Source organism: Helianthus annuus, chromosome 10 (assembly GCF_002127325.2).
Source record: "Helianthus annuus cultivar XRQ/B chromosome 10, HanXRQr2.0-SUNRISE, whole genome shotgun sequence".
NCBI classification, from domain to species: Eukaryota; Viridiplantae; Streptophyta; class Magnoliopsida; order Asterales; family Asteraceae; genus Helianthus; species Helianthus annuus.
In genome coordinates, this window is record NC_035442.2 from 111,952,818 (window position 1) to 111,975,294 (window position 22,477).

The following is a 22,477-nucleotide window of genomic DNA, read 5'->3' on the forward strand; positions in this document are numbered from 1 at the left end:
AGTGGAGAAAATAGCCACTCGAAGGAAGACGAATACGATAACGCCCAAGTTCATCTGACGGGCGCAGAGTTGAAAGCTCTTGTCGATAACGCTGTCAAGGCAGCTCTGGATCGACAATATGAGGAATATACTAAATCTCGGAGCCGAACTATATCCAAACCACACCCAAAGCCAAAAACCCACACAAAATCTCACAGCAAACCGTTGTCCAAACCTAAAAAGGACGATGATAATTATTCGTCCAATGAAAACAGTGTCCGTCAAGAAAGAGTATATACTGACGCATCTCGCGCCAGAGGCTGCACCTACAAATACTTTGTTTCATGCAAACCCCGAGACTTCACTGGGGAGAAAGGAGCGGTCGATTGTATGACGTGGCTTGACGAGATAGACACCGTGGTGGACATCAGCGGCTGTGCGGAAAGAGACGTGGTAAAGTTTGTGTCTCAATCTTTCAAGGGCGAGGCCCTGACTTGGTGGAGGGCGTTGGTTCAGGCCTCGGGAAAGGCTGTTCTATACAGCATGACATGGGAGGAATTCGTTTCTCTCATCAAGGAGAATTACTGCCCTCAACATGAGGTGGAAAAGATAGAATCCGATGTAAAATAATATTTTGGGATTTTTAAAGATTTTTAATTATTTTTAACCTGCTCATAACCTGCGGTTATGGCAACGGTTCGGTAAATACCGAATATGCCCTTTTCGGCCATAACTTGAGTTCTACAAGGTCTTTTGACCCGATTCCAGTTGCTACTGATTTTAAATAATAAATAAAGTATTTTAGACTTTATAAACTGTTCGGGAAACTCAGATTTCCTGTAGAACTCTTAAACCTCTTTTATAATCTTTAAAAAGACCGAAATACCCCTACGGGGCATAATATTAACTTAAACTCGTTACGGGCATTATGGAAGGTATCCTACTGATACCACAACCTCTTTAAAGCATAATTGACTTAGGAAATCAGTGTAGGACTCTTCCGGTTACCCGTTGCGCCTTTTGCGCGCGCGGTTCGGCTTATGTAACTAGTTTACATAAATTAGCCGAAACGGGTCAACCCATATTGTTTGGACCCCAAAATCCAGAGTATGATTATTATACCCATATAAAATAAGTCTTCAAACTTGTTGGGTCAAAATCACACTCCATTCACGGTTTTCGCCTTTCACGCGATTAAACCGTAACTATACTTTGAAACTGACCGGTCTAAGCTACGACAAATATAAAGACCCGTTAGGATTCTGATAGGTTATTTTAAAACCTTCGTTCCAGAATACGAGACCAGTAAAAGCTATCTGTGATTTATTCAATTAAGGATTTACTTGCAAAGGTAAATACTTTTAACTTATTTTCCGTTATACGGGCTTGGGTTACGGTATCTAAAATACCGCTTGGTCGGGCAATTGACCCCAACTCATTTGTAGTTGGGTATTATCAATGTGACCCGTTTAAAAACTGTTTTGTTGGCTTAACGCCTTTGGGGGCTTAATGACCATGTCCCGGATATCCTTGGCAGCATTTATGAATGGCCACGACCTCGACATCCCGGTGTAGGCGTACACCCGGCATTATGTCTATAACTATAAAAGTGTAGCCGTTGGTTACCCGCCACGGTTTTATACTATGTGGTGTGTCTATTAAACTTTAACCCGATACGACTCGGGCGACCAAACGCATAGTGACATGTAATTCTTTACAAGATTTGATTATAAATTATCCCAAGTTATAAAGAGTTTGTGCCTTGAGCATTTAAACCAATTTTATCAAACATTTTACAAAAGTGTCAGTTGAATGTATTTACCAGTGTAAAATGACGTATTTTCCCCAAAAAGACTAAATGCAGGTACTAGGTGTAATTGGCTGGGATTTCTCCTTAGCATCACTAGAAGTCTCGCAAGCTTAAGATGCCTGAAGTCTGTTGAACAATACTTTTGATATTATTATTTGATCCCCTGTGGATTATTATTTCAACAATGGTGATACATTGATATTACACTTAATGTTGAAATATATTATCTTTATGCTTCCGCTGTGCATTCATATATATTGTGTGGTTTGACTATAATGTTGCCAACTACGTCATGGTAATCCCCCACCGGGCCCACCGGTGAGACACGTGGAAATCGGGGTGTGACAGGTTGGTATCAGAGCCAACATTGAGTGAATTAAACACTATCCTAATGTGTTTAATCTCAATAACACAATTGCACGTACTTGAGTCTAGACAAGAACATAGGACAAATTCGAATTGTTATTCCAGTTTGTCTTTTTATTGTTTATTGTTATTTAAAGTTTTGAAAGCAGGAAATATGCCACCTGCAATCAGACGAGGAAGAGGACGAAGAGGCAGAGGAACGATCATTACTCACAATGATCACGAAGCTGGACCTTCGAACACGCGAGCTCCTTCCAGTACAAGGAGTGAAGAACCACAGAGACGAAGAAACCTTTTTGAACCTGCGAGACATTCTACCTCGCATAGCTCAACACCCTCATACCGTCATTCGTTTGGACCAGATTCGGAAAATAATCCCAATAACCCTCAACCATCCTTTTTACCTCTACAGCGATCTGCTTCGCACCATTCTTACGGCGATCCATCACCTTTCTTCGTAGGACAGTTTAACCCGGCGGATTATGTCCAAGAGCCTATAGGGTATAACCCTCTAGGACCAGAGGATCACTTTTCTGAAGATAATGCAGTGGATATGGACGAGGATACAGACCCCGTCGAGCCTGCAAGGGGAACTCCCACTCATCCAATCGAGATCTCGGATGGGTCATCCTTCCATGGAACGCCCTATCAAGGTCCCGATAGTTACCAGGCGAGGTTTGACCAATGTAATTGGTACTTTACACCTTCACATCATTACTCGCCTCATGATTAACAGCAACAACAGGATCCTTCTGAGGATTCGCGGTTTGTGGCCGTTACGCCACCACCACCACCACCGGTTCAACCAGTAATTCCAGATCCGCCAAGGCGTAGAAGATCAGGAGCACGGATGTCTACCCGAGGAGGGGAATTTCATTTCAGCACCCCTCGCCACTCGAGTGCTAGTCACTTTCCGTCAGTACCTGAAGAAGAACCACAATTAGGGGAACCTTCTGGTCACCCTGCAGAGGTGAATTCTGCACCAGTTGCACCACCTCCGCCACCATTCGGATATGACAATCCGATACCAGCGTACGGTGCTTCCACGGCGTACAATCCGTTTGAGCAGCCGACCAATACGCATTACAACTATAACTATGATGCCGATCCATATGTGATAGCGGCTAATTATAATGCGCTCCATGTAACCTCTTGGAGAGCCGATTACTCAGCTCATGGGTATCCAATACCTTCTAGACCTCCGGTTCCGCAACCGTCACAGCAGCCACGTTTTTCTCCACCGGAGCAAGAAGAAATACTCCACCGTTTAAACCGTGTGGAAAGAGACTTCGAACAAGAACGCAAGAGTAATCGTGGATTTCTCAAAGGTTTAGCAAACCTACTGAAGGGAAGGAAGAAACGAGACCATTAGTCTCCTTATGTAATGTTGTATTTTCAATTTAGTCCCTGCGTGGACATTTATCGTATTTCAGTCCCTACGTGGACTTATCTTTATAGTCCCTGTGCGGACATCTATCTTGTATTTGGTCCCTGCGTGGACTTGTCTTTCTATAAACCTCTGTGTAGGTACTTATTTAATTAAAAGTCCCGTTTAGGGCAGCGTGTAATCGTATTTGAAGTTTATGGAATGTTATGTTATAAATTTCATTTTTGTTATTACTATATATGAAATAAATCAAAATCATTCCTTTTAATTTAAATCTGCCTAAATAAAGAATCTTAAGAGTGAAACCTAGCCAGGTGTCTTTATAAGATCCGGCCAAGATGGTAAGACCTGATTAAAAGATTCAGATTGCAAGTTAACCTCTGTAATCATGTTAACATTCATGGCAGATGTGATTCGTTAAAATCACACGCGTCATTCTGTATAAAAATCCTTCTAAGGATTTCAAAGCCCAAATAAAAGATTTATAAATCGTGGGTTAAATCATCAATAAAGATGATCATTTGTTAAACATCCATTAGCGATGCAATGCCTACGGGCCAACCTTATTAAAGCATCCATAAGAGGTGTAGCGCCTACGGGCCATAATGACTGTCATATAAGACAAAAGACAGTGGTGGTCTATGACTCCCTGTCAGAAAAGGTAAAAGGACTACGGTTCAAACCTTCATACCTCGATTCTCTGTAATCTCGGCTAATATTATAAAAATATCCTCGTGACTAGGCTTATATGCCACTAGCAATATTAATTGTAATTAGGATAAGTATGTTCAAATCCTAAATAAAAGTGAGTAACAAATTAACCAGATATGGTCTCTGTTACCATGGTTAATGAATTGCCATAAAAGACAATTCCATAATAAACTCCTAAATAAAATCTTTCGTTATCTTCTGTAGCAGATACAAGTTACCATGGCTGATCCTAGTGGAGAAAATAGCCACTCGAAGGAAGACGAATACGATAACGCCCAAGTTCATCTGACGGGCGCAGAGTTGAAAGCTCTTGTCGATAACGCTGTCAAGGCAGCTCTGGATCGACAATATGAGGAATATACTAAATCTCGGAGCCGAACTATATCCAAACCACACCCAAAGCCAAAAACCCACACAAAATCTCACAGCAAACCGTTGTCCAAACCTAAAAAGGACGATGATAATTATTCGTCCAATGAAAACAGTGTCCGTCAAGAAAGAGTATATACTGACGCATCTCGCGCCAGAGGCTGCACCTACAAATACTTTGTTTCATGCAAACCCCGAGACTTCACTGGGGAGAAAGGAGCGGTCGATTGTATGACGTGGCTTGACGAGATAGACACCGTGGTGGACATCAGCGGCTGTGCGGAAAGAGACGTGGTAAAGTTTGTGTCTCAATCTTTCAAGGGCGAGGCCCTGACTTGGTGGAGGGCGTTGGTTCAGGCCTCGGGAAAGGCTGTTCTATACAGCATGACATGGGAGGAATTCGTTTCTCTCATCAAGGAGAATTACTGCCCTCAACATGAGGTGGAAAAGATAGAATCCGATGTAAAATAATATTTTGGGATTTTTAAAGATTTTTAATTATTTTTAACCTGCTCATAACCTGCGGTTATGGCAACGGTTCGGTAAATACCGAATATGCCCTTTTCGGCCATAACTTGAGTTCTACAAGGTCTTTTGACCCGATTCCAGTTGCTACTGATTTTAAATAATAAATAAAGTATTTTAGACTTTATAAACTGTTCGGGAAACTCAGATTTCCTGTAGAACTCTTAAACCTCTTTTATAATCTTTAAAAAGACCGAAATACCCCTACGGGGCATAATATTAACTTAAACTCGTTACGGGCATTATGGAAGGTATCCTACTGATACCACAACCTCTTTAAAGCATAATTGACTTAGGAAATCAGTGTAGGACTCTTCCGGTTACCCGTTGCGCCTTTTGCGCGCGCGGTTCGGCTTATGTAACTAGTTTACATAAATTAGCCGAAACGGGTCAACCCATATTGTTTGGACCCCAAAATCCAGAGTATGATTATTATACCCATATAAAATAAGTCTTCAAACTTGTTGGGTCAAAATCACACTCCATTCACGGTTTTCGCCTTTCACGCGATTAAACCGTAACTATACTTTGAAACTGACCGGTCTAAGCTACGACAAATATAAAGACCCGTTAGGATTCTGATAGGTTATTTTAAAACCTTCGTTCCAGAATAGTAGACCAGTAAAAGCTATCTGTGATTTATTCAATTAAGGATTATACTTGCAAAGGTAAATACTTTTAACTTATTTTCCGTTATACGGGCTTGGGTTACGGTATCTAAAATACCGCTTGGTCGGGCAATTGACCCCAACTCATTTGTAGTTGGGTATTATCAATGTGACCCGTTTAAAAACTGTTTTGTTGGCTTAACGCCTTTGGGGGCTTAATGACCATGTCCCGGATATCCTTGGCAGCATTTATGAATGGCCACGACCTCGACATCCCGGTGTAGGCGTACACCCGGCATTATGTCTATAACTATAAAAGTGTAGCCGTTGGTTACCCGCCATGGTTTTATACTATGTGGTGTGTCTATTAAACTTTAATCCGATACGACTCGGGCGACCAAACGCATAGTGACATGTAATTCTTTACAAGATTTGATTATAAATTATCCCAAGTTATAAAGAGTTTGTGCCTTGAGCATTTAAACCAATTTTATCAAACATTTTACAAAAGTGTCAGTTGAATGTATTTACCAGTGTAAACTGACGTATTTTCCCCAAAAAGACTAAATGCAGGTACTAGGCGTAATTGGCTGGGATTTCTCCTTAGCATCACTAGAAGTCTCGCAAGCTTAAGATGCCTGAAGTCTGTTGAACAATACTTTTGATATTATTATTTGATCCCCTGTGGATTATTATTTCAACAATGGTGATACATTGATATTACACTTAATGTTGAAATATATTATCTTTATGCTTCCGCTGTGCATTCATATATATTGTGTGGTTTGACTATAATGTTGCCAACTACGTCACGGTAATCCCCCACCAGGCCCACCGGTGAGACACGTGGAAATCGGGGTGTGACAATAATGCAGGAAAAGCTAATGTCGTGGTTGATGCTTTAAGTCGAAAGTATCACGAAAATTCAAAAAGAGTACGTTCTCTTAAATTAAATCTACAAGTAGATTTAAATGAACAGATTAGAAAAGCACAAGAGTCGGTAATCAAGGATGATACTGAGAAATTTAAAGGCATGATTAAGGAATTAGAACAAGGAATAGATGGAATTTGGAGATTCCATAAGAAAAGAATGTGGATACCTAAATTAGGAAACCTACGCCACCGTATATTAGAAGAAGCTCATAAGTCTAAGTATACGATGCATCTTGGAAATGATAAGATGTATCAGGACTTAAGAAAGAATTTTTGGTGGATAGGAATGAAGAAAGATATAGCAGCTTATGTCTCTAAATGTTTAACCTGTTCACAAGTTAAAGCTGAACATCAGAAACCCTCAGGCTTGTTGCAGCAATTAGAGATGCCAGTTTGGAAATGGGAATTGATAACAATGGATTTTGTTTCTAAATTACCCAAAACAAGAAAAGGTAATGATATAATCTGGGTAATTGTAGACATGTTAACTAAGTCAGCTCATTTCCTACCAATGAAGGAAACTCTCAGTATGGAGCAATTAGCTAAGCTATATGTAAATGAAATAGTTTTATTACATGGAATTCCTTTATCAATTGTTTCTGATAGGGATAGCCGTTTTACCTCTCATTTTTGGACAAGTTTCCAAAAAGCAATGGGAACCAAGTTGAATCTAAGCACAACTTATCATCTTTAAACGGACGGACAAAGCGAAAGGACAATTCAAACAATGGAGGATATGCTTAGAGCTTGTGTAATTGATTTCGGAGGTAATTGGGACGATCACTTACCACTAATAGAATTTTCTTATAATAACAGCTACCATACAAGTATCAATGTTGCACCATTCGAAGCACTTTATGGACGAAAGTGTCAAACTCCAGTCTGTTGGGCAGAAATTGGAGAAAAGCAACTATCCGGACCTGAGATGGTACAAGAAACAACCGACAAAATCATTCAAGTCAAGGAACGACTAAAATCAGCACGTGATCGACAAAAGAGTTATGCTGATAACAAGCGAAAACCATTGGAGTTTCAAGTAGGAGACAAGGTGTTATTGAAAGTCTCTCCTTGGAAAGGAGTGGTAAGATTCATCAAAAGGGGAAAGCTAAGCCCCAGGTATGTTGGACCTTTTGCAATTATTAGAGGAATAGGACCTATAGCCTATAGCCTATCAACTACAACTGCCAGAGGAAATGGCAGGAATACATGATTTTCATGTATCTAACCTCAAGAAGTGCTTAGCTGATAAATCACTGGTAGTACCTCTTAAGGACATAGAGGTAAATGAGCAGTTAAAATTTGTAGAAAGACCTCTACAAATTGAAGACATGAAAGTCAAAAACCTCAAACACAAGATATTAGTTCTGGTCAAAGTGAAATGGGAGTCCAAAAGAGGACCAGAGTACACTTGGGAACTTGAATCAGAAATGCAACGGAAATACTCGCACCCATTCCAGTAGATCTTGAGGACGAGCTCTAAAATAAGGTGGGGAGGATATAACTACCCTCCAAAATTTTTCCGACTGACGTGATGTCATGGTCACTATCAAATTTAATCCCCAAAACAATTATAGATAGTGGTAAGAGGGTATCGAACTCAGGGAGTATGTGGAAAGTATGTCGATTGTATAGCTTTGTACTTAACTACTATTAAACTAAAATCGCAGAAATTATAATTCAAGAGTTTGGATTGTTGTTTTAGAAAACTAAATTAAAAACTAATTTCAAATCAAATGTGGTTGTAAAACAGATTAGGAGAGAACAATGACCATCTTAGGTTTCAGTTTCTTTAAACAATTGTGTGTAATTCCAACTAGAAAGAGTTACATAGACATAACTCGTGTATAGATAATTGAAGTGATAAAAGGGAACTAAGTACTCGGATTATATAAACGCGAGGTTGTTTCCCGATGACCAATTAATCAATAACCAACCCTAACCCTTCCCGTGATATCTCGATTGCCAACGGCACCAAGAACGTACGATTAAGACTAGAAATTGCAATATCGATTAACAAATTACAATCAACCAAACATACACCATGATATTCAAGCAATGCAAGTTATCATTCTAGAAATTCAGAAATAAAACACACAAAAGTTCAAGAAACCTTCACCTAAGATGATCACCGAAGAGTTTAGCCAGACATGGCTTGGTGAATCATCATAATAGCAAATCCAATATTCATGCGAATCGAAAATACAAACCGAATGATAGGAATTGTTCAAAACCAAGCAAACACAGCAAAAATCGCCCCCAAGATATTCTCTAACCGTTCAATGATGAAGAATGATGAAAAGACACCATCAAACTAACTTAATTGTGGCAGGTACACTTTTTCCGTCAGACACCACCGTAATTTACGGCTCCACCGTAAATTACGGTAGACAATAAAGTGTTACGGTGTGAGGAAACTGATTTACGGTGACATCCAAATGAAATCCAGGTCCACCGTAAATTACGGTAGGACCGTAATTTACGGTGGTGAGCTGATTTGTCTTCTTTGTTTTGTCTCTTGTTCCACGCTCGACCCGTTCATCACCGAAGTCTCTAAAGCTGCATTTAATCCATCTTTTAGCTCCCGAACCGCACCTGAAACATAAGCAACCGTAGTTATCTAATTCAAGATAATTACACGATTAAGTGAAGGATTATTTCATCTTTTAACATGCTTAAGGGTTGTCCAATGGACCACCCGTCACATCCCCACACTTAACCGTTGCTTGTCCCAAGCAACTCATCAAATCAATTTCAAAACAAGTGATCAAATTAACCCAAGCAAAACATGCAATCTTTTTACTAACCCTTTTTTAACACCCAAGCAATGCACCCCTCTCTAAATCTCTCCTCTCGGCTACAAGTGAAAACTAGCAAAGATAATCTAGACACACACTAGGCAAACGGGTGGTTGCACAATCATAAGCTTGTACCTAAATTGATCATTCTCCTAAAATGGGTCAAACATGAATGCAAATCAAAGGGACTTCAAGGTTGTAACGCGGCTAGATGTATAGGTAGGAAATGGAATATATATGTGACGTAGCGAAAATTCGACCCGGTCTTTTTATTACAAAAATAAACAAACGAACAAACAAACTTAACTATTATATACAAGACAATTAAACTTCCTTTTTTTTTTTCTTTTTTTTTCATTTTCATTGCTTTTCTCTTTTTTTTTTTTCAAAGCAAACAACCATACAATAACGCATTAACCATATCTACTTCAAACTAGCCAAACTACTAATACTATCACTAACACTATAAGACCGGGTCAAATTTGGGTAAAAGTTTAAGTAAGTAGCTAGGGGTAACAATTGATAGGCTTTTAAGGCACAAACTGGGCAACTAAATGTCCAAACCCCCGCCCCTCTCGCAACCATGCTCATATATATAACTTATGAGGTCCAACCCCCCAAATCCCACACTCGCTCACACCAACGACGAGGCTACCTAAATGCCCTTATCCTTTCTACATTCATGTCTAACTAAGGACTCAAATCGCATTCAAGCACAAGTTCTAATGCACCCCCACCTGTAGCCACTCTCATCAAAGACAATCATTATTTATGTACAAGTGTGGCCACAACTCTCACCAAGAATGAAAAAGGTATCAAGGGTTGCCGGTGCATTATTTGGGGTTAAATTAGGCGTTCAAATTTTCACATCGTTTCGCTTGGCTCAAAATTTTTCAAAAACTTCAAAAAATTCCCCCCATCCCCACACTTGGGATACACTGACCCCAATGTATGGTTTTGGAAGGCTTTGATCACTAAATTCATTCAACATCAACAAAAGCTTTTTCACTCAAACCCCAAATTTCTTTTTGTATTTTTCATTTTATATTTTTTTTACGCTTTTCTTCTTTTTAATACACGACACCACCAACAAACACCAACCCAACAAAACAACACAATCATACACCACCCATCCTCCCAACCATAATCAACATAAAACCACAAATATGTACAAATTATACAAAAGAGAGAATACCACCTGATTAATAGTAGCGCGGTCCTGGAGGTCCAAAGATGGATGACATCATGTCATTCCATTCTCCAAATCCAAATGCGCTGCTGCTACTCCCTGCTTGTTATTGGGCTCCTTCCTGCTGCCTCGGGTCAAGCCATTGAGAATGGTGAAGTGGTGGAGTCGGATATGAAATGCTACCGTCATAAGGCGGTAATGAGGCATAGTCCACATGTTGTGGATCCTCAACAACCGGCCTTCCGGCATGCCAATCTGCATGCATCCGCCTCGCTTGATCATCATGATATCTATTATTTGTGTCCACCTCTCTAGAGTATGCGAAGGTGCGGTTCCACGACTCTTGGCGATCAAAGCTATGTTTTAACGACCGCTCTATACTTGCACTATTCCTCGTGTTTTGATCATACAACGTCCTCTCCGACCCCGACCATGTATCAAAAATAGATGCCGGGGGGCGTTGACTTTCAATCACTTCTTGCATTGTACCGTTATAAGCCCAACCCGGCTCATAAGTTTGTTGCGCATAGTCGTAAAACATACCACCGTGACCTCCACCATAACCCCCTTGACCCACATTCAAGTTCACCCCACCTTGAGGTTGCTCCTCATAATCTTCATCCCCGCTTGGGATCTCTGCTTCACTCTCGGGTTCATCCTCTTCACCCGGTAACAAATCTCTCGCATTCGCCTTAAGAGCTCTCCACCTTTGGCCTTCCGACTTTAACTTGTGATAACGCTCCGTCTGAGTATACGTCCAAACACTCCCCAACTTATCCAACGTAAAAGGCTGGTGCCTTTTTGTTACTCCCCGATCTTCAGATGTTATCGCCTTCTGTTGTTTCATCAATCCCGTAATTATTCGACAATACGGGACGATGTCTCTCCCATACTTATTCCGGCAGATCCATAAGTGGTTCATGATAAGATAACGTATCGGAAAACGTGGAGCCCCATGCATCAACGAATAAAGAACGGGTACCTCCGGAAACCTCACCTGTTCTTTGTCTCCCCTTCGTGGAAGGACATTGAGAAGACAGATTGTATGCAACAATTTAGCTTCTATCTTCAAATTCTTCCGGTATAGAATACCACTGTATTTAGCAGGTAAAAATATTGCTGCCAACATATCATTCCATCTAACATGTTTCTCCGGTTTGAGCAAGAGATCATCGAGAGTGGGAACCATGTACTCACGAGTCGGGAGACTATCATACTTCCCGAGCTTCTTTAACGTGTCGAATGACATCTCCACCGGTACCCCGTGCACCTCGCCAATCAACTTCATCTGTGACGGCTTGTTAAAATTATGACATTTCAAGGTCGTCATCCATTCTTGTATCTCGGTCATAAACAAGTTGCTCTTGTCTTTATCGAAACATTTAAGCGCCGATTCCCATCCTAGCGCCCGAAACTTATCAAACACCCCAAACTGTTGGAACTCCACTTCCCGAACCTCTCGTTCACAAATGAAAGCCGCTGCCTTGTTCTTCAACTTATTCATGCAATCATGGTAGAGTGTCGTTTGCCACTCCTCTGCTTGATCATCTAATGGACCCGAATTCCACACCGGCTTTTCACTCGGATCCAATTCCATCTCTTCTTCACTCCCACTCTCGCTCTCACTTATACGACCCATATATTGCCTTTTTCGCGGTGGTTGTTCCTTTTGTTTGCCTTTGCCTTTCGATGAAGATGAACTCGATCCCGCCTGTTCTTTTGTCTTAGCCATTTCCTACACACATGAGACAAGCAACAAAAGCAAACACAAAATTAAACCCTCTTTTCCAAAACATCCCCACACTTGCTTGTTATCATGGTTGTAGATGTTAGTGAACCTAAAGTATATCAAAAAAAATTTTCAAAAATCGGGCATGGTGTCTCTACAATGTAAAGACACCCAAAAGTTCACTACTTTAACCACAAATCCTACATCTACAACCATATCTATGTTCAAATAATCAATTTCATAACCATATCTACAAACAAGCAAGTGGGTAAGAGCAAATAACCTAAATCACCTTACTTTTCACAATGTAGCATCAAAATATAACAAATAAGCTTTCATACCTTTGTTTAAAGATGCAAGAGTGCTTGTGAAACAAAAGCTCCCAAAACCCCCAAATTTTTTCAAACTAGGGTTTAGAATTCGGACCCTAAAAGTGCGTTTTCTCGGAAGTCTCTCCTCACAATCGACAAGCTTGTGAAAAATTAGTTAAGTTAGACTTCAATTTCACTTGATTTGGACAGAAATTTAGAAAGTTATGGAGGATGGAAGGTTTGGGAAGAAGAAGAAGGTTATGGAGAGTTGTGGTGGGTCTTGAGAAGAAGATGGATGGATGTAAAGTGAAAAGGATTTGTGTGGTTGGGGTGAAGTCACGTAACCTGATGTATTTTTTTTTTATGTACAAGCCGGGCCCAAACGACGGACATGAATTTTCTCCGCACCGTAAATTACGGTCTCATCGTAATTTACGGTGAGACCTGAATCACCAATTTGCACCGTAAATCAGTAGACCTATACCGTAAAACTCAACCATTTTCATAGCTCACCGTAAATTACGGTATGACCGTAATTTACGGTGAAAACTGAACATGAAATTTTCACCGTAAATCAGTAGAGTTTTACCATAAAGACCAACAACATCTCCTTTCCACCGTAAATTACGGTAGAACCGTAAATTACGGTGGATACTGGGCAATCCTGATTCGTGCAAAATGCTGTTTTAAGGTATATTTTTTTAGATTTTTTAATTTTTTCGATTTTTTTATGTTATGTTTTTTAATTTTTTCAAAAACTTGTAAAAATTACCCTACCCCCTCAAAAATCTCGTGTTGTCCTCAACACAATGTTAGAGTAATTCGTGACCCGAACATCCCCACACTTGTTTCAAACACGGATTTCGAGGAACTATGGCAATTGTGCAATTTATACAAAACAAAATAAAATACTACTATGTACACTACCAAACCTGGGCCTCTCATGGTTGTTCCTCGTCGACCGGGCGCAAGAGGTAGCCCGCTTTGTCAAGCTCCAAATTGTTCATGTCATTCCCCTCCAAGTATGGCTTCAAGCGGTGACCGTTCACCGTTTGTTGTTTCAATGTTTGCTCGTCTTGGATGTCTACATCACCAAATCTCCCAACTCTCCGAATGACATACGGACCCATCCATTTGCTCTTAAGCTTGCCCGCGAACATCTTCAATCTTGAATTATACAACCAAACTTTCTGCCCCACTTCGAATGTTTTCTTTCTCAATTTCGCATCATGCACTTTCTTGAGTTTATCTTTATAGGCCGATGCACATTCGTACGCCTCATCTCGAATCCCTTCTATCTCGCTCAATTGCAACTTTCTCAACTTACTCGCCTCATCATAATCCGCGTTAACCGTCTTAATCGCCCAATGTGCCCAATGCGCCAACTCCATTGGCAAGTGACAACCCTTACCATACACCATCTGGTAAGGCGTTGTGCCGATAGGAGTCTTGTAGGCCGTTCGGTATGCCCACAATGCATCGTCTAACTTGCTCGACCAATCCTTTCTATCCGTTCTTACCGTCTTCATGAGGATCTCTTTGATTTGACGGTTGGACACTTCGACTTGTCCACTTGTTTGCGGATGGTAAGGTGTGGCAACTCGGTGGTTCACGCTATACCTCTTCAATAATTTCCCAAAGTTGAAGTTCTTGAAATGCGAACCACCATCACTTATAATAACTCGCGGAATTCCAAAGCGAGAAAAGATGTTGGATTGAACAAATTTACAAACAACCGAATGGTCGTTCGTTCGTGTTGCAATAGCCTCAATCCACTTCGAGACATAATCCACCGCCACCAAAATGTAAAGAAAGCCATTAGAATTCGGAAACGGACCCATAAAGTCTATACCCCATACATCAAATATCTCTACAACCAAGATTGGTTGTAATGGCATCTCATCCCTTTTCGATATGCTTCCCATCTTTTGACAATTAATGCAATTTCTAGCAAACTCAATTGCATCCTTGAAAATGGTGGGCCAATAAAACCCACAAGAAAGAACCCGATAGCCTGTTTTGTGCCCACTAAAATGACCCCCACAAGCGGACGAATGGGCATGAGTCAAGATTTCCAACACTTCTGTCTCGGGCACGCACCTTCGTATAACTTGATCCGGTCCAATTTTGAAGAGATCCGGTTCATCCCAAATGTATTGCTTCACTTGGACCATAAATTGTTGTCGACGCTTTTTGGTCCAATGACTTGGGATGGCACCCGTGGCTAAGTAGTTGACATAGTGAGCATACCACGGTGCAACGAAAGTGGAAACGGCTAAGAGTTGCTCATCGGGGAAACTTTCATTAATTTCACTCACATCATCGGTCCCTTCCACCGGAATCCGAGACAAGTGATCCGCTACTACATTCTCACTACCCTTTTTGTCTCGGATTTCTAGATCGAACTCTTGTAACAATAAGACCCACCGAATCAAACGCGGCTTCGCGTCCTTTTTGTCCATCAAGTACCGAACCGCACTATGATCCGAATAAACCACCACCTTGCTTCCCCAAATATACGAGCGAAACTTATCCAAAGCATACACCACCGCTAGTAATTCCTTCTCGGTTGTGGTGTAGTTAAGTTGCGCTTCGGATAAAGTTTTGCTTGCATAGTAAATAACCACCGGTTTCTTGTCAACCCGTTGACCCAAAACTGCACCAATAGTGGTGTCACTCGCATCACACATTATCTCGAACGGCTTTGACCAATCGGGTGGTTGCAAAATAGGCGCCTTGACCAAGTGTTCCTTCAAAACAGTGAAAGCTTGCATACACTCGTTAGTAAAATCAAATGGGACATCTTTCAATAACAAGTTGCATAAGGGTTTGGTGATAACACTAAAACCCTTAATGAAACGTCTATAAAAACCCGCGTGTCCCAAGAACGATCTTACACCCTTAACATTTTTCGGAGGTGGCAAAGATGATATTACCCGTATCTTTGCCTTGTCCACCTCCATCCCCCTTTCAGAAATCACATGGCCCAACACAATGCCCTCTTGCACCATGAAATGACTTTTCTCCCAACTTAGCACTAAATTTTTCTCAACACACCTTTTTAAAACCTTTTGTAATTCGTTGAGACAAGCATCAAAAGTAGTGCCAAAAATGGAGAAGTCATCCATAAATACTTCGAGCGACTCTCCAACCATGTCCGAGAAGATACTCATCATACATCGTTGGAAAGTTGCCGGAGCATTACACAAGCCAAATGGCATTCGCCTAAAGGCAAAGGTGCCATATGGACATGTGTAGGTGGTCTTGTGTTGGTCATCCGGGTGTATGGCGATTTGATTGTAACCCGAATACCCATCTAAAAAGCAATAATACTTTTGACCTGACAATTTTTCAATAATTTGGTCAATGAAAGGTAGCGGGAAATGATCCTTAGAAGTGGCGGCATTCAATTTTCGGTAGTCAATACATACACGCCACCCGGTAACCGGTCGGGTGGCAATTTGTTCACCACTTTCATCCTTGACTACTTGAATGCCGGCCTTCTTAGGCACAACTTGGGTGGGACTCACCCTAGCACTATCCGAAATTGGATAAATAATTCCCGCATCCAACCATTTAATTACCTCTTTTTTAACTACCTCCCGTAGGTTCGGATTCAATCGCCTTTGAGCCTCTCGTGTCGGCTTTGCATCTTCAGTGGTAATGATTTTATGCATGACAACGGATGGACTAATTCCTTTGAGGTCGGCAATCGTCCATCCAATAGCTCCCTTGTTCTCTTTTAAAACCTCCATCAACGCTTGCTCTTGTACCAACTCCAAATTAGAGGCAATAATGACCGGTAAGGTGTCATTATCCCCTAAAAACACATACTTCAAATGGCTCGGCAAGTCTTTGAGCTCCAACTTTGGCGGTTCCTCCAATGATGGTTTCGTACCCGAATCAATCTCCACCGGTAGACCCTCGAACTGGTGGGTCCATGGTGGCCTACCTTCTTTCAACGCCATTGCATCTTGCGCTTCCTCTTCAACCCGGAGTGCATAAGCATGTACCTATTCAGAAAAATCACACAGGCAAATATCCAAACCATCCTCCTCATACTCATGCGGGTTGCATCCATCAACTATATCTGCCATGAAACACTCATCAACACCGTTAGCATTAGAATTGTTAGTAAAAACATTCAAACGCATTTTTCTATTTCCAAAAGCCATATCAACTGTACCAAATCTACAATCAATAATAGCATGTGCGGTGCTTAAAAACGGCCGACCCAAAATTATATTTTGTTGTTGCTTAGGGTCCGCCGATGAGTAATCCAAGACTAAAAAGTCAACCGGGTAATAAAACTCATCAATTTTCACAATTACATTTTGAACCATACCCCGAGGTAACTTATGAGACAAATCGGCCAAAACAACCGTTGTCTCCACCCTTGCTAACGGACCAAAGTCATATTGGTCATATAAGCCCCCCGGTAAAATGCTAACCCCGGCTCCAAGATCTAGCAACGCCTTAGCCATTTGAAAATTTCCAACTTGTATATTAATCAATGGCGTGCCCGGATCTTGGAGCTTAGGAGGAAGCTCCCCATTCAAAACCGCACTCACTTGCCCGGTTAAATCCACCCGCTTAGGCACTTTCTTCTTGTTTTGCCTTTTTGTGTACATAATTCTTTTAAGAATTTTGCATAAGCGGGGACTTGTTTTATTGCATCGAGGAGTGGGAGATTTATTTTTACTTGTTTAAACATGTCCCACATCTCCTCTTTTTGAGGACCTCTCGACACAATAAAATTTTTCTTTCCCGGGTCAAGTAAGGCCGATGGAAACGGGACTTGACTCGGTTCACCCTCAACTTTTTCATTCTTTTCGTTTTCACCCAAACCTGGTTTTTTAACAATCGTTTCTTTTGGTTTAACTGGTGAAATTTCTTCATCACTTTCATTACCCGTAACATCCTCAACTACCCCCTCAACCAATTCGGGTGACAAATTGGCTTTAAATTCTTTTCCACTCCTCAAAACACTAACATGATTAATATTAACATTACCTCGTGACGAACCATGCGAAGGGTTTACCTTAGTGTCGCTTGGAAGTTGACCCTTGCCTTTCTTCAATTCCGCCATATCGGTTGCTAATTGACCCATTTGGGTTGTTAGTGATTGGATGCTTTTATCACGAACCTCATCCTTTTGCATTCGCACTTCATCAAGTTGGTTCCTTTTTTGCATCTCCATTTGCATGCTCTTTAGCATTTCCATCATCTCGTTTCCACCCGAAGACCCCCCTTGTTCGTGACCCGTTTGATATTGTTTTTGATAACCTTGGTTATTTCCGCCTCGGTATCCACCTTGGTTATTGTAAGATTGGCGTGAACCAAAGTTACCTTGGCTACCTTGAAAATTCGGGTTTGCTTGATTTGAGGGGTTCCCGTACCGAAAATTCGGGTGGTTCCTCAACCCGGGGTGGTAGGTGTTAGAGTTCATGTTGTTGTAATTCCTACCACCTCCTCCTTGACCTTGACCTTGAACCGCATGGACCTCTTCGTATTGCCCTTCCAACATCCCTTGGCAATTTTCAGCCGCGTGACCTATTTCATTACACAAAGCACAAACATCATAAATTTGGTTAGTGGTTTGAACATTACCATCATCTATGGCGTGCACTTGAGGTCGGGCAATGGCCGGTCGAGCTCTTCTTGAGGCTTGAGCTTTCCTCTTTGATGTAGTTGCCATGCTTTCCAAGAACTCCCAATCATCGTTCTCATAATTTGTTCCAAAAGTCCCACCGGTAATAGACATCAAATCACGTGCATCTTCGGCACTCAACCCCTCGTGAAAGGCATTCATCAACTCCCACAATTCAATTCCATGGTGAGGGCAATTTTTAATCATCATATTGAAACGCTCGAATGCCTCGTGAAACATCTCACCATGTTGTTGTTGGAAGCTTCTCAACCCCTTTCTTGCATCGTTGGTCTTTTGGGCGGTGTAAAATTCATCCAAGAAAGTTTGTTGCATCTCCCCCCATGTATATATGGATGCCGAAGGTAACGTGTAAAACCATTTCTTCGCCTTATCTTCCAAAGAAAATTGGAATAATACCAATTTGATATCGTCGGCCGAAAACCCTTGACTCCCAAGAGTGTTGCAAATCGAGTCATAAGCCTCTAAATGAAAATAAGGCTCCTCCGTTGCCAACCCCTTGTACTTTGGTAAACTTTGCAAAGAGTTCGTTCTTACTTCAAATGTTCGCCCTTGATCATTATGAGGAATGACTACCGGTGAAGGGTTTTGCGTGATTACCGGCCGAAAATGTGCTTCAATGCCCCTCACATTTTCTCTAAGGTGTCTCCTTGGTACACCATACCTACCTCTTGGAATAATAGGACCATTTGGCCTTGGTACTTGCCCTTGTGGTGCGATTGGTTGTTGAAACTGTTGTTGTCGCATAGGTGGGCGTTGAGGTGGTCTTTGAAATTGTTGTTGTACATGTTGTGGCCGGACTTGTTGCAATGGAATAGGTGGTTGCATTGGTGGCCCTTGAGGTCTTGGCCGAATGTGTTGTGGTATAAGTTGTTGTTGTGGCATTCCACCAACACTTGCCATCCCTTGAGATTGACTTTGCACATACCCAAACTCCCCTTGATCACCATAACCTCCATAAAAATATCCATCCTTATCGTAACCCTCAAATTCTTCAAATCCCTCATCATAACCATCTCCTTGAATTCCCGAAGTCTGCCCAAATGGGATGGTCGAATACTGAAAACCCGATTGTTGTGGTCTAAAGGATGAAGTAGTATGCACAATGGTTGAATTTGGTGCAATTGTGAAGGTGGATGATGATTGACCCGTAGTTGGGGGAAAGAAGTGGGATAAGGGTGGGATTGTGGTGGATGGGTTGTAGGTGATGGCGGGTTCAGCTTGAGTGGTGATTGGTTGGGTGACATTGGATGGTGTGAATTCGGCGGTGGTATTAGGTAAGGTGGTGTTTGGTGATGGTTGGGTGGAAGTAGGTATAAAGGATGAGGTCGTTTGACCCGTTGTAGGTGGAATTTGTGAATCAGCCATGATGTTTCTCGGTGTGATGGGTGAAGTGGGTAAACCAATGATCTTGTTTTCTCGTACTAAAACTCTGTTTTGTCTTAGCGTTCTTTCAATTTCCGGATCAAACGATAGCGGTGATGACCTGTGAGAGCCCCTAGTATGCATACACCTGAAGTACCTGCACACTAAAACACAACCAACGTAAACCCGAAAATAACAAAACAAAACTATTAAACTAACACACGTTGCGCACTACTCCCCGGAAACGGCGCCAAAATTTGACGTGATGTCGTGGTCACTATCAAGTTTAATCCCCAAAACAATTATAGATAGTGGTAAGAGGGTATCGAACTCAGGGAGTATGTGGAAAGTATGTCGATTGTATAGCTTTGTACTTAACTACTATTAAACTAAAATCGCAGAAATTATAATTCAAGAGTTTGGATTGTTGTTTTAGAAAACTAAATTAAAAACTAATTTCAAATCAAATGTGGTTGTAAAACAGATTAGGAGAGAACAATGACCATCTTAGGTTTCAGTTTCTTTAAACAATTGTGTGTAATTCCAACTAGAAAGAGTTACATAGACATAACTCGTGTATAGATAATTGAAGTGATAAAAGGGAACTAAGTACTCGGATTATATAAACGCGAGGTTGTTTCCCGATGACCAATTAATCAATAACCAACCCTAACCCTTCCCGTGATATCTCGATTGCCAACGGCATCAAGAACGTACGATTAAGACTAGAAATTGCAATATCGATTAACAAATTACAATCAACCAAACATACACCATGATATTCAAGCAATGCAAGTTATCATTCTAGAAATTCAGAAATAAAACACACAAAAGTTCAAGAAACCTTCACCTAAGATGATCACCGAAGAGTTTAGCCAGACATGGCTTGGTGAATCATCATAATAGCAAATCCAATATTCATGCGAATCGAAAATACAAATCGAATGATAGGAATTGTTCAAAACCATGCAAACACAGCAAAAATCGCCCCCAAGATATTCTCTAACCGTTTAATGATGAAGAATGATGAAAAGACACCATCAAACTAACTTAATTGTGGCAGTTACACTTTTTCCGTCAGACACCACCGTAATTTACGGCTCCACCGTAAATTACGGTGGACAATAAAGTGTTACGGTGTGAGGAAACTGATTTACGGTGACATCCAAATGAAATCCAGGTCCACCGTAAATTACGGTAGGACCGTAATTTACGGTGGTGAGCTGATTTGTCTTCTTTGTTTTGTCTCTTGTTCCACGCTCGACCCGTTCATCACCGAAGTCTCTAAAGCTGCATTTAATCCATCTTTTAGCTCCCGAACCGCACCTGAAACATAAGCAACCGTAGTTATCTAATTCAAGATAATTACACGATTAAGTGAAGGATTATTTCATCTTTTAACATGCTTAAGGGTTGTCCAATGGACCACCCGTCACCGACACCCCTAAAATATTTAAAATATCCCTATATGTCTTAAAACATACCCCGTATACGAAAACAGCCCCCGAATACCTTTATTTTTATTAAAATTAAATAAAAAAAATTAATGGTCCCTGGCGGGCCGCGAAGACCCCTTAGGGATCCTACGTGGGGCGCGACAGCTCGTCACCAGGGCGCATCCCGGTGCTGCCACGTGTCAAACACGTGTCAAAGCTAGATCAGTGACTGGGCCAGGCTAGGACCTACCCAGCCTACGTCGCGGGCCGCGAAGCCCCTTGCCGTTTCCTACGCGGGCCGCGAGGAACCCCAAACCTGCTCTTATAAATTGGGAGCATCGGCAATCATTGTCCGTCGCTCATTTCCTCGAATTCTCTCTAAAATTCTGTAGTGTAAACTCTATAATCGGGTATTATACCCACTAATTAGCGAAGCGCTGCCTCGTTGTAAGTATCATAACCCCGGTTACGTATTAGATACGATGCCCGATTGATCTAGGGTTCCGTAACGGCTGTCGTGGTTTTGCCCGACGTAGTCATTGGAATGCCGTCTCGGGGAGGGTATTACTAATGTAAATATTGGGTTATTATACTAACGCGTGTGCATTTGTGTAATTAATAGATAATCACCAAGAAATCCTTAAGGAAAACCCTAAGACAGCAATGTGAGTAATCTTTTTTTTGTAAACTGTTTTTACAAAACCTCATATGATTAACATTATACTAAACAGTGATTGAGTATTTGTATTCTACAATTATCATCGGTACGTTGGGGTTTTGTATACAAAATTTGTTACTACATTGTGAGTAGTAACATGACCACAAGTCGGGTTGACAGTACCGTGGGTGGTAATTAAAGTAGATGGAAACAAATGTAATTGCGAGATCGCCCTCAATACTGTACAATGGTTTTTTACTTATCTTGATTAATCTGGGATTCACTCACCAGTATTTCCCACTGACAAAATGTTTTTAAACGCGTTTCAGGTAACAAAATGTGAAAGCCAAATAGAAGCCAGCTGGACAGCACTGAAGGCTTGGAAAAGTGGCTATAAAGTTACCTAAAATAAAGAGATGTTTTATTTAAATAAAATAGGTTTATCCCTATAAAAATGTGTGTACTTGAAACTTGGGATTTTCCCATGTGTTTAATATTATAAAAGCGTGGTATTTTACTCTGATAAAATATTTCCTAACTACGATCCTGATGCAAATTCCGCTGCCAAATTGATAAACACCGATACCACCAAAGATGGCCGCGGCCGCCCGTTCCCGGGTAATCATGGGATGGGGGTT

At 41.2% G+C, this 22,477-nt stretch overlaps 1 protein-coding gene and 1 non-coding gene across 2 annotated transcripts; one reads left to right on the forward strand and one right to left on the reverse strand.

Moving 5' to 3' along the window:
• Positions 1 to 13,653: 13,653 nt before the first annotated feature.
• On the reverse strand, positions 13,654 to 14,103 carry LOC118482675. The gene has a single exon (XM_035978268.1). The coding sequence runs from the start codon at positions 14,101 to 14,103 to the stop codon at positions 13,654 to 13,656; it is 450 nt and encodes a 149-aa protein (XP_035834161.1).
• A 4,437-nt stretch (positions 14,104 to 18,540) lies between these two features.
• LOC118483476 lies at positions 18,541 to 18,646 on the forward strand. The gene has a single exon (XR_004870765.1). It is a non-coding gene; the product is annotated as a small nucleolar RNA R71 (small nucleolar RNA).
• The last annotated feature ends 3,831 nt before the right edge of the window (positions 18,647 to 22,477 follow it).

Coding starts and splice junctions, on each gene's coding strand:
- LOC118482675 (XM_035978268.1), bottom strand. CDS start 14,103: ATGGAGTTGGCGCATTGGGCACATTGGGCGATTAAGACGGTTAACGCG.